At 34.0% G+C, this 12,847-nt stretch overlaps 1 protein-coding gene across 3 annotated transcripts in view; it reads right to left on the bottom strand.

Moving 5' to 3' along the window:
- The window catches only part of LOC105263858 (homeobox protein TGIF2), a 33,945-nt gene that overhangs the window by 7,369 nt on the left and 13,729 nt on the right, over window positions 1-12,847 (bottom strand). For all 3 annotated transcript variants that reach the window (XM_011300338.1, XM_011300336.1, XM_011300337.1), the window contains exon 2: window positions 1,057-1,322. In XM_011300338.1, the coding sequence (XP_011298640.1) occupies window positions 1,057-1,322 (266 nt within the window). The remainder of the gene's footprint in view (window positions 1-1,056; window positions 1,323-12,847) is intronic.

Genomic DNA, 12,847 nt, shown 5'->3' with positions numbered 1-12,847 from the left:
TTTCAACGATTTTTTGACTGACCAACCAATTGTTTACGTTTTCCGAATTTTTTTTTGATTCTGCCGATTTTGCCCTGCCCTCCTGTAACTGTAAATCAATTCCCAATATTTTTCTCATTGATTTTAACGTTTTAAAGACGTCGCGGGATTTTTTGCGGGTGGAGGGGACAACGGGAAAATTTCCAAAACAATTCCTTCGGTTTTTGGTAATTTATTTACTTGATTTCAATTGCATCACGAATTGTTTGAGATAACTATTGTACCATCAACAAATACAGACTGCCGATGAGCACGCGACAGTCAACGTGTCACGAGTTCCAGGTGACCGTTGACAGTTGACAGCATGAATAGTCGATTTGCGAAAATGAATGATCACCAACACTATCAATTTCTGATTACAGCCTATGATTCAATCCAAAAATAACTCTCACCGATTCCCCAAATAAATAAATCTTGACAGTTTTTTAATAAAATTAATAAAATTAATAACGAGTACCGATAATTCAATAGTTCTGGTTTTTCTGTTTATATCCAGATATTTCGCTGCAAAATTCTCTTAAATCTCAGAATTTCCCACCAGATTATTGACACAATACATCTACAAAGGCCTTTAATCCACAAATATTATTATTTCCATCAGTGACTAGAGGGAAAAAAACGAATCACGAGAAAGCGTGAGGTCTCCTCTTTCTGTAAAAGTCAATTTATTTGCTTCCAATTTGTTATCACTAGCCAACGAACATTTGAATCTGCACCTATCGATAACAATAATTTTAATGACTGCCTCAACCCAGAGTCGCCATTACATACAAAATAAGACTAAAATTAACTCCAATGAACTGAAAAAGACACCTCAATTAACCCAAAAGCAAAGTTTTCGATGAATATCTCCGAATCTAATGAACCTATCGAAATTTATCTAATGACCTTTTCTCCAGCTCTCATTGCTCCCCACAAAATCGGTTCTAATGAATATTTCGTTATCTCTGGCCAGTGCATAGATATTCTTGTAAAACCCCAGAAATCTCACCCTTTAATTAATAATAGTTCAATTACCTGGAGTACAGTGAGATTAGCTTCTTGACTGAGCGTTAGCTTTTCACTGTCACTGGGATATGCGTTGTACCTGTGCTCATATAGCCATCTCTTCAGTATCTTGACTGAATGCTTTGGTAAATTACCACGACGTTTCCTCACCGAGTGATTACCCGAATGTAAAATACCAGAGTGGGGCTTGCCACGAATTGCTGAGGTGTCGTGTTCAACGTCAGAGCCACTCTGATCGTCGTCTGTGCTGCTTGATGATGGAAAACGTTCTCTTCCTGCAACAGACATTGTAATAATCATTAGATCATTGTCCAAATAAAAATTAATTTGTTCAATATTTATTTATCCTATTTCCATTCATTGGTAGTCGAATTTCATTCGATTGCCAAGTGAATTATAAAAATTACAGGAGTCAGTATCAGGTGATCATCTAGGTAATTATGATTGAACTGAATTGGTGGAGGAATTATCGAGAGATCGTGACGAATCGAAAGACATTTCCCTATTTTCCAGCATCGAATTACTCCAATTGATTCGCTGATGCATAACTGATGGACAATATACGATTGATTGGTTCGGAAGTCGACTGGATATGAATCGAGTACATACCAATCGTGTTTCAGACTAGGTCAACAGTATTCTCTGATCAATAAGGTAGGGACAGGAGTCACTCCTCCGTTATATACCTCTCTCGAATGAACGTAAGGTATTCATTCCAGAATGTGTAGCAGAATCATCAAGATGAATGATATAATTATCGAAATAAAAATAAAAATAATAATTATGAAATCGTAGAAAATCTTGGCATTGGCTAATTGCATTCTTCATTGATTTTCTGATTAAATGATCTGGAAATTAATAAAATATTTGATCTCAGAACAATTTTTCTCCTTAATTCAACTTTCGTTTTTTTTTTCTTTGGAATTGAAGGAAAATCTAACAATGTACGTCAATTCAGATTTTTTAGGTATTGATACCGAGTAAATATAAGTCCCAGGGACTTAGCGGTGTAGTTAATTTTATTTTTCAATTTGTGTTTGTTTTGCGGGTGAATAGGAAATAAAGATGTAGTTTCGTTTTTATTTTTCTAGTGAGACTGGGGAATGAGTGGATAAAAAATTCTTGAGGGAGGAATTATTGAACACTTGAGCAAACAATTGCTCTATCTTTCGGTTTAATATTTCATTCGATTTTTTTGGAATTTATTTGGTTCATGGACATTTTTTTTATGACTTTATTTCATCGGCGTAACGTGGCAAGACATGCTTGGAAGAATTAAATCTTCACGAAATCATACCCACATAAATATTTTCCCGACAATTACATATTAACTCAAATTTTTTGATATACATAATTTTTACGATTTTTTAAATTGCTCAATAAACGAAAATACATGATCCAACATTTTTTTCATAATCCGTAATAAACAATCAGAAAAAAATTATTATTGATTAAATTTTTTAGGTGCGTTTTCTTAATAGAATTTAAATGATAATTTTATGCCGAGAGTTTAGACAGTTATAAAATATTCCGGAAATCGTAATATTTTATTATAGATCCCGGAATATTTTACACTGGAGTCAAGGATTTTTTTTCCAAATCAAAAACATACGTTGGATAATTACCTTTTAATATAACCAGCTGATTGTATAATGACTATATATTTTGTATATAGAATTCTGAAGCTAGCACATAAGTTCTACATATATTGCGAGAATATATGGAATTGTGTACAGTAAATATTTTTTAGAGATTTTCCCGAGGGGATAATTTTTGGTGAAAATCTGCTCGAGGGTTCGGGTGAAACTGTCGAAGTGTCTGGAGAAATTTTTCGCTTCAGAAATGCAGGGATTGCTTGGATAATTGTGATTGGAGGGTTTCTGCACTTTTCTAACGGGAACTCGGATTGGAGAAATTTGGGAGCAGTAGCACAGGTAATTCTCAGGTAAAGAGGGTTTTTCAGGTAAAGAGGGGTGAGTACGGAGTTTCCGTTTCTCTCAACTAGTTTTTCTTCTGGGCCTTTTATTGTAAAAATCGTACGGTAAAACGGACCAAAAATTGTTTCATATTTTTTTCACGATTATTATTTGCATTAAACCAAAGAAAAATAAACAAAACCAGAATTTGAAAAAATTAATGGAATTCTCACGTGAATAAAATGAAAATTTTGCAAATCGATTGCATTTTTAAATAAATGTAAATTTTCAAAAGTAATTAAATTGGAATTTTTCTTTTTTTTTCATAATTTGAAGAAAACGTATTTTATTCAGCCCTGAAAAATTTAATATTGCAGATAATTCAAATGGTTCATCATCCATCCCACGATTCTTCCCAATACTATAAATATAAATAAAATAAGTCGATTGGACTCGGACGATCCCTGAAGCCATGGCAAATGAATTAATTCACGAAATATTTACGGTGACAAATGTTAAGCCTTCGAGGTTGTCCTACAACTCATCTATTTATAAATTCCTCGCCTATTGACTGACCTTGTCATTTTTTTTTACTCCCAACCAGAATTTTTGCAAATAATTCAAATTCACTAACATAATAATCCACATATGTAAATGAACTTGTATTTATCTGGAGTTGAATTTCTCATGAAAATTGCCATCCATTTTTGGAATAAAAATTTTCATGGACAAGTGGACAAACCCTAATGAAGACCGAACAGGTTTTTTTCATGAGATAGAAACCGAAAGAACTCGCAGGTGCCCCATAACCACGTGACAATGGGAGGTTTTCACCGTTAAATATGTGAATTCAATGCTGACCTGAATATATTTAAAGGTTTTACCTGGAACCAACACAAATTTATCCGCACATCCTTCGGTTGAAAATATTTGCTGAGAACAAAGAAATTTCGTTCCTACTGTTCACTATTTGTATCACATTTTGAAAATATTTCTCTACACTTTCTCTCACTCTCATTCTTCTCCTGTTATTTGCGGATAAAAGGGTCGAAAATACAATAGAATAATTGTTCTCTTTTTCACGGTTAGAAATTTTTCGAAATTCTATGGAAAATATGAGAGGAAAATGAATTTTCAATTAAATATTAATAATTTGGGGCTCATTCCATCAATTTTCTATTTCTCATTCAATTTTCATGATTTTTTATCAGGATTATGGAATAACTTGATTAAAAAATCAGGTAAAATACGAGAGGAAAAACTCGATGGTAAGAATACATTATTGAATATTTCAGTTTTTCCAGAATTTTATTACACTTGACTGACAAAAAAATGTTAAATTCCCATATACGGACTTTTACGATCAGAAGCAAAGAATGAGCGAAAACAAAAAAATAAGAAAATAACAGAATAATTGAAAGAATAATTCAAATTAGCAAAAACACTGGAACACTTAGACTGTCTCCAACATTTTTTTTCGAAAAAAAAAATGGGAATGAATTAAAAACCCTTTTTTTGTAAGTGTCCCGTACGGTGCCCCCCCCCCCCCCCGCCCCCTATTTTTTTAAATTCTCAGATCATCTGATTGGAGAAGTAATGAATTTTTCTATTCCAAAAATTTAATTTAATTTGCCAGAATTTTCTGGTTTTCTTTTCATTCTCAGACCCGAAATTTGCAGTTCAATTTTTCTACACATTTCACTGTTTTTAATAACAAGATGTCTTGAAGTGTCCGAGGAATTACAAATTACCGGAGTCCCGCACTGACAATTGACAGAAAAAACTCCCCCCAAAAAAAAAAAATTGGAATTAGAAAAACCGTGCACGGCGTGTCGAACAAGAAGAACAATTACGCGATACCAATTGCATAACCAGAAACAGATGTATCAGCACGTGTCAACCGGATGCTTAATAAACTTTCCTCGTCACACCTCGCCTTTGACATGCCAATTTCATTTAAAAAAAACGCCTGGTGTACTCGACCTGAATTAGGATTAGCCCGACCACACGATTTGCTATCGTGTTCTACATCCAATTGATGGTTAACGAAAAAAAGGACAAAGGAGGAATTAATTCAATAGTCTTCCGGCGACAAGACATGTCTTCAGGAATCGATTCTAAATTTTCTACTGAAATGAAGTCAAGAAGTCCCACGGACTCAAGAGACTCGACACCGGAACCGGGAGTTCTCGACCTATGACCTGTATACCTAAACGTTTACTTCTGATATCCATCTTAGTTTCGTCTCCCCCCAGATTTGTGGTTAACTATAAACAGAAATTCTAATTTCCCCCTCCCCCCTTTTTGAGAGTTGCATCACACGAGAAAAGAATATGAACATTCAACCGGAAAATTTATCCTCAAACGCGGCAATTACCTATTAAATTTCGAAATCTTCGTTTCCATAAAGCAAAAAGAAAATCTAGTATTGAGTAAATATTTATTGACGCAGCAGAACTCGTTTCTAACAATTGAACTTTAACTTTTTAAAAGTGAAATCAAAATTTTCGAATGATTACCAAATTTTTTATTCTTAATCCATTTAATAAATTAAATATCATCCAATTAATTCATAATAATCATCATAAATACAACTAAAATCCCGATTTGCAATAAATATTGAAAAAAAAAAATGTTATTATGAATAATATAAAATATTAATCATCATGAATTGTAAATTAAATTGAAACAAATTGTTTAGTTCGATATTTTCCATTTTATGGCAAAAAATTTGACATAATTCTTCCGTTGGGGTAATCAATTAGCGGAATGCCAGTAACTGAATGTGATAAACCATCGTATGATGCAAATGTCATTAACCGCGTGTGATAATATCTCATTACGTAAAAATAAAAAGTGCCCGTGATCTGCCGAAATTGTCGGGGCCTTGGAATCACACGTGGATTTTAGTCTGACGTTTCCTCGAGACTTAACTTCGGGATCGAGGCCATCAACGTCTCAAATCATTCGCCTCGTGCTCGTCTGATTGGGGCTTCACATTATTACATTTTCACTGCAAAAGAATGATAAATTCCCGTTGGAAACTACTCGTTTCTCTATTTTTCCACGATATCATCGCTCAATCATTTGTATTAATTTTTTATCGAATAAGACCTCACGAATTGACAAGAAAAATTTCTCCCAGAAAGACAAAATTTTCGAGGGAGCTCATCACCAGGAGACTCTTGAAGACGTCAAGAATGGAATGGTTGCGTAATCAGTATTTTTTTATAATCATAAAGGATTCATAGTTGAATTATAATGTCACGTTTTTTTATGAGCAAGAAAGTGGTAAAACAATGAATTGTATTTTCCAGGTTTCTTAAACATCAATCAATCTCAAAAACCATTGATTTTACAACGAAATACTAAGAGACGGTTATTCTTTAAAATTTTATCAGCTAGAAAAAAGTTCTTCAACGTCTTCCGCTCAAACCGATAGTTAGCGAGATAAATCGATTATTAATAGCAACATTAAATTCCACTAAAGAGATAACAGTGAAATTTTAGTGCTATTATTCACCGATTTACCTCGAAAACCATTGATTCTATGAGAAAATATGAGAAGATCTTTTTTTTCAAAAATCTAATCATCTTTAAGAAAGTCCTCTAACGTTTTCCCCGTAAATCGATACTTTTCAAGATAAACCGATAATAAAAAATGTACATCAACTTCGAGTGGTATAGCTTCACGACTCGGCTTGCTGCTATAAAAAATCAATGATTACGCAATTGATATTGTTCGAGTGAACCTGAGCGACAATTTTCATAGATTGATTAAACATAAACCGAGGAAGCCCATCTTATCACACCACCCCAGATGCGTGACAATGATCCCAGAATGCCTCCATCACCAGTTAAAACTCCAATGTGGGGTAGAGTATATTGAAGTCTGATAACGACGTGCCAACGACACGAGGAGAGCAAAACGAATGTATAAAAAAGTGACTAGAATCGAGTTGATTAGATTCTCCTGTGTCCATAGACCTCGACTGGCGCTCAGTTTGCCAAGCTGAAAGTCCGAAAATTTCTGGCACACATCCCAAGTGTCATTACACTCCGGTGCTAATGCTAGTGAGACTCTATGGCTATTTTTCGACCCAGTCGAGCCCCTCGTAAATTCATTTCCGTGAAAATTGCATGAAAAGTTTTACTGTAACAGAGAGGGCGGAATTGTTATGCGTTTCCGGGTTATGTTGATGATTTTAATTAATTATTAATAAAACTAGAGAGTCATTGCTTTCCCACCCTTATCAATTATCAATTCGGTCATCTACTCATCTTTCGCTTCATATCTATTCATAATTTCTTCATCATTCTGAAGTTAAGTCCAGCTGATGAACTAGATAACGTCTAGATCGCGTTCAGATAACGTTTTCATAATCTCATGAAATGATGCAATTGATTTGGATCACGTGTTCTTTATTCTGGCCAATCCGCAACGAGTGGGATGACTTCTGAGATGTTCCGATAGCAACTAACTTCATGACGATCATGGAATTGGTATTTTTGTTTATTGTTGATGATTTTTATAAATTATTGGAGAGACCTGAAGACATTTAATGATTTTTTCCTTCTCCCACACATTTTTCGTTTCATATTCACTCTTGATTTGTTCATTAATTCGAGATTAAGTCGAGTCGATGAAATATGTTGAGTCTAACCTCAAGGTTTCGATATATATCGAGATGGATCGATATATTTCGATATCAGCCGACTTAATGACGATTATTAAGGTATCTTCAGGTTCCCATTTATTTATAAAATTTTATTTATTAATTCAGTGATGTGACGAGACTCGATGATCCAGGAGTGATCGATGACGAAAAATCCAGACCAGACAGATCGGTAGATCACTGGCATTCGAACCGTCAGTTTTAATCCGAAAATAAAACCCGAGTTTTGTGCTGGCATTCGTTGTTCCGTATTTAGTCTGCGTGTTTATATGGAACCGTGAGTCTAGGTTCGAGAGAACGAAGAGGACACGTACGTCATCACCAGCAGGCGGAATGACATTCAATACCCCACGCGGTAAAATACTCGTGACTGATCCAAATTCAGAGGAAGCAATACACCAAGAGGTTAGAAATCCCATCGAGTTGGTCATTCATTACAGCCTATTTCGAGAGTCATTCACACTCAAAAATTTCTCATCGCTAATTTTGTTTTTTTTCTGCAATTTCCAGTCGACCTGTCTATTGCCAAAGCTAATGAATTTTCACCAATTAAATTGATTTTTTTTTCACTTCGAAAGGTAATTCGGGGGAAAGTCGTTGGAACGGCGCCTGATGATCATTACGTAAGGTCCAGTAACCCTCTGTGTAAATTTAGGCTCTAGGCTCGAGTCTGGGTCTCTCAGGTTTTAACACGAGTTACAGTGGCAAATACCAAACACTATCCGTCATATTTCCCAGTGTCGCATTTCTAGTGACCTGAATTTATCGTCAAACTGTCAAGTATTGTCGGTGGGAAGATTAAACATTCAGTCAATTATTCATGATTTTTTTTTTCGTCCACTCCAAAAAGATAATTGATCAAATTTTCGTAGGGGGAGGGAAGTATTTGTTATTGAATTTTTTAGGTTTGTTGAATTATTTTTTTTGGATCTGCTCTTCTAGGCTGTCTTCATCCTGTGAAGATTATTACACAAATTTCTTAGAGTTGAGAAATTTTTCAATGTGCATTGCCCCCCACCTATCAAGTCATGAACTGACGTTTAGGAATGACAGAGCGATATCGAGCCTCCAGAATTATCGTACTTCCCACCGCGTGTCAAACGTCAACTTCGTAATTCAAGTCTCAACTAAATAACTCTCTGACGATTATATTTCAGCAGAATTATCATGTCCGTTATCACGTCGGAATAATGATCGAAAGCAATTCTAAGTGGAGCAAAATTGTCATAAATTAATGAGAATTTGTTATTTATCTGATATTTTATAGTTCAACGATTGCATGAATGAATGAGAAAAAAATTAATGACTCTTACTGAAATCATTGCCAATTCCTGACCAAGTAAACTAGTTTACGAGAGGCATGTCTTTTCGGTATTAGTCTTTTGGCGGAAATCCCAATGATTTCTATTTTCCAATGCAGACTAATAATCACGAGACAAGTGTCGAGAAAATTTTTATTAGTCTCTCAAGGGGAACTCATTAAATTCATCATTGAACCATTACTGTGGAAATTGTTTTGAAAAGCTGTACACATTTTTTTGTCCAATGCAAGAAAAACTCGACTATCTTAACTCTCGAGTTAATCTTTCGACAATTTAGCATTTTATGAAAATGATAATTGCCATTTACAAGGAATTATGCAGAAATCAACAAAAAATAATGCAAGAATAAAAGAAGACGAAAATGTAACGATTGAATTTCTAATTAAACATAAATATTCATGACCAAAATTATATGAAATTTAATGATTTTCAAGAGATAATTGAAGTGAAAAATAATCATCTTGGAAATTTTTGATGGCACGATCAAAAGATAAATTTTATACAAAGTAGAAATCTTGGAAAATGAATTTTCTTACGTCTGATCAGTGAGTTTATCAGAAAATGTCAGTCATTTCAGTTGAATTGAGGGTTTTTAATCAGAATAGTGAACTTATTGCGGGTCAGCCGATCAATTCCGATTTTTTAGTGGATTAATGTTTGCTTTCAATGGGTCGAAGCAACCGTTGGAACGCTAAACTCACATACTTCATGTCTCCAACACTGAGAAAGTAATTGAACTCAGTTGACTCGATAATCGCGACGACTAGTGCGCATACAACACTTTATATTACACCCTGTACCTTCTCCATTGGTCCGACTTGATTTTAAAAATAAAGAAAATGAACGAATACTACACTCCGAATTTTTCCATTCACAATTTGATCTCCTGAGACAGTAACAAGAGTTTTTTATCCTAAAATCATTATTTTTATCCTCGACGAGATAATTCAACAAGTGAAAATGGAAATTTAATTAATGGAACGAATAGAAATTATTTCGCGAATATTTTCAGAACTAATTAATTTATAATGAAGATGGTGGGAAAATCGATAATAAAAAATTTGGAATTTTGATAAAATTATTGAAGAAAAATCCTGGAGAATCAGAAAAATGCGAGGGAATTTTGGAAATTCTGAATTCTCTCACATTTTCCCTGACATTTCCATTATAATTCCCGTAAATTCATAACAGAATGTGCAAATGAAAATTCACTATTAACGACGACAGTTTTATCTCGCAAATTATCAATTAAAATTAAAAATATTGAGGCATTTTTTCCAGACTCGATACTATTTTTGATAAATCAATATTCATCAAAACTCTAAAATCCAATCCACCTCACATTACAAGAGATAAAAAATCTAAGAGTCCATGATATTAAAATACTTATACACAACATCGACTAATGAAACACTAGTCAAGTGCACAATTTACACTTGTCCTATATAAACACGTTAATTATAAAAATCAGGACTAGTTCGTTGGCAAGACAAGAAGTACGAGAGCGAGAGGGAGAGGGAAAAAAAATCATTTGAAAAGACACTCTGCACTCTATAAATGAAACTAACCTCCTTGACATCTGTTTGCGCACGCATATCGCTGATATTTTGCATTGAATGCAACATCGATGACATTATTTACCCGATCATGTGTGAAGACACTATTACAAATCCCCATAGAAAAATCTAATAAAAACGCCTATAAAACAGAGGTCAATTCCGAGTCATAAAAACATAAAAAACATCCACGTATACTTTCTAATTATAAATAATTCCAATAAAAAAAATTCACGAGAATTTTTTTTTGAGAATTCAATAATTTTTATCAACTGATAACAGAATATGGAACTAATTTCTCTGATAAAGGAGAATTAGATTAGAATTTTTATCGAGATAAAGGGAATAGCTTTGTTTTCTTTAAGTCCTGGTCAAGGTCAATGTTAAATTTTCATAAAATTTCCCAGAAAAATTTTTAGGGCTTTGATGATTAAATGATTTTCATGTGCCTATCGTAAGTGGAAACGTCATTGCATTCAACTGTTTAATCAGTTGTAACGATCGAGAGAATAATTATCGTGGGAACCATAAAAAATGTCGTCGTTATTTTTAATCTTCATATCAAGACCGAAACACACGTTTCCAATGGAATTGATCAGGTGTTGGAAAATTATTTCCCAATGCCCTATCATTTTTCTCATTTTTTTATATTTTTTTATACGACGAATTGAATTTGAATTCAAAACATTTAACATTATTACATGTCTCATCAATAAATAAAGCCGTTAATTTTTTTTCTCTCGTTGAACTATTGGTGATTTTTCAATGAAATCTCGAATTTTCAAAATTGTCTCGACAATTGAACATCAATTACAATTCAATTCTCCATTGCTTGAATATTCAATTTAGAGAATTACATGAATATTTAAGAGAGCAATTGACTAGCCGGAAATTTTCAAATTAAATTTTCTAATAGTACGGGTTTTATGACAAAATTTTGTTTGCCTTGGGTGAAATTCTGAAATCTCATGTCACGTGTTAACATGGGGTTAGAAGTAACTACAAGTGCTACGAGTGCTACCATGTTGTCACAGCATGGCCAACCATGCCTTCACAAAATTCACTGTCACCGAAAACTTCTTTATCGACTCATCCCGATTTTCATGCCAAATCCTCACGGAATTCAATTTCCACAACAATAAAAATGATTATTTATAAAAAATATTCCCCGCATACTGAAACCGGAATTTAATCATTGCATAATTATATTGCAAATTATAATGGAGAATCATCATCAAAATCTGAAAGACTGACAAAATCCTAAATTATATTTTTTGAATTTCTGCGTGCTCATCCGATTTTTTTTTAAGATTTATAACACCTATCATTTTGAAATAAACAATAAAATTTTGAATTCCTCATCAGAATTACAGATTCCGAAGACAAAATGATTCTAATGAAATCATGAATTTGCAAACAATGAAAGGAACTCATAAAATTAAGTGAAACATAATGGAGAATAAAAAAAAATAAAATAGAAACAAATTCCCCACAAAATAATTTAAAAAAAAAACAGCAAAACTCACAATCCCTAAAGATCACTAGAAACATTGCAAAAACATTTGCGAGCAGTGAGTAATGATTTTCCTCAATTACTCCTGCAATCCCGAGACGTCAAACCCCAACTGTCAAAAAATCTCCGACAGTTGAACAATGGCTTAAAAAATCGTCTGGAGGATTGAAAAAAAAATGTTGACAGAGAGAAAGTGTGAAAAAAACGAGCCATTTGGTGCTTCGCTAATGTGGCAAAAATATTTCTCGTGGGACAGGGACAGATCATGAGCCCAAGCCATCACCACGTGGCGAACGTCTGGATTCCTGACGCAACACGGGGTTCACACGACCGCCAACACGGAACCAACACCAAACCAACACGAATGCCCCAACGCGCTTTCCACCACGCGGTTACGCATTCAGACATTTCAGAGCTCCAGTGTAAACCGCCAAAAACTGTCATTTCTTATCCGCTTTTCCCTCACCAAAAACCATCAATAAATAATTCATTTAAATCCCCAATCTACGGAAATCTGAAGGTAAATTTTCCCCTACTAACTCCAATTAATTCCTAAAATTCACCTTCACTCCATAAAAAACACCGCGAATTTATTGATATAATTGAGTGTTTTATCAAATCAATTGGGTAATAGAATTTATGACAGAATTATGCAACGGAATTTGTGAGGGAATTTTAATTACAATAATTCAATGACATGAACGATTTTCGTGGGATATTTCAGGTTGAATCACGGATAATTCTTAGCAGAATGCCATTTGTCCACCGAGAAATGGAAAAATTATGATAAACCGTTAAACTAAACCGTTCATCACCT

This window comes from Fopius arisanus, unplaced genomic scaffold (genome assembly GCF_000806365.1).
Source record: "Fopius arisanus strain USDA-PBARC FA_bdor unplaced genomic scaffold, ASM80636v1 scaffold00017, whole genome shotgun sequence".
Lineage (NCBI taxonomy): Eukaryota > Metazoa > Arthropoda > Insecta > Hymenoptera > Braconidae > Fopius > Fopius arisanus.
The sequence above is the reverse complement of the archived record's forward strand: the minus strand, read 5'-3'. Positions and strand labels throughout refer to the sequence as shown.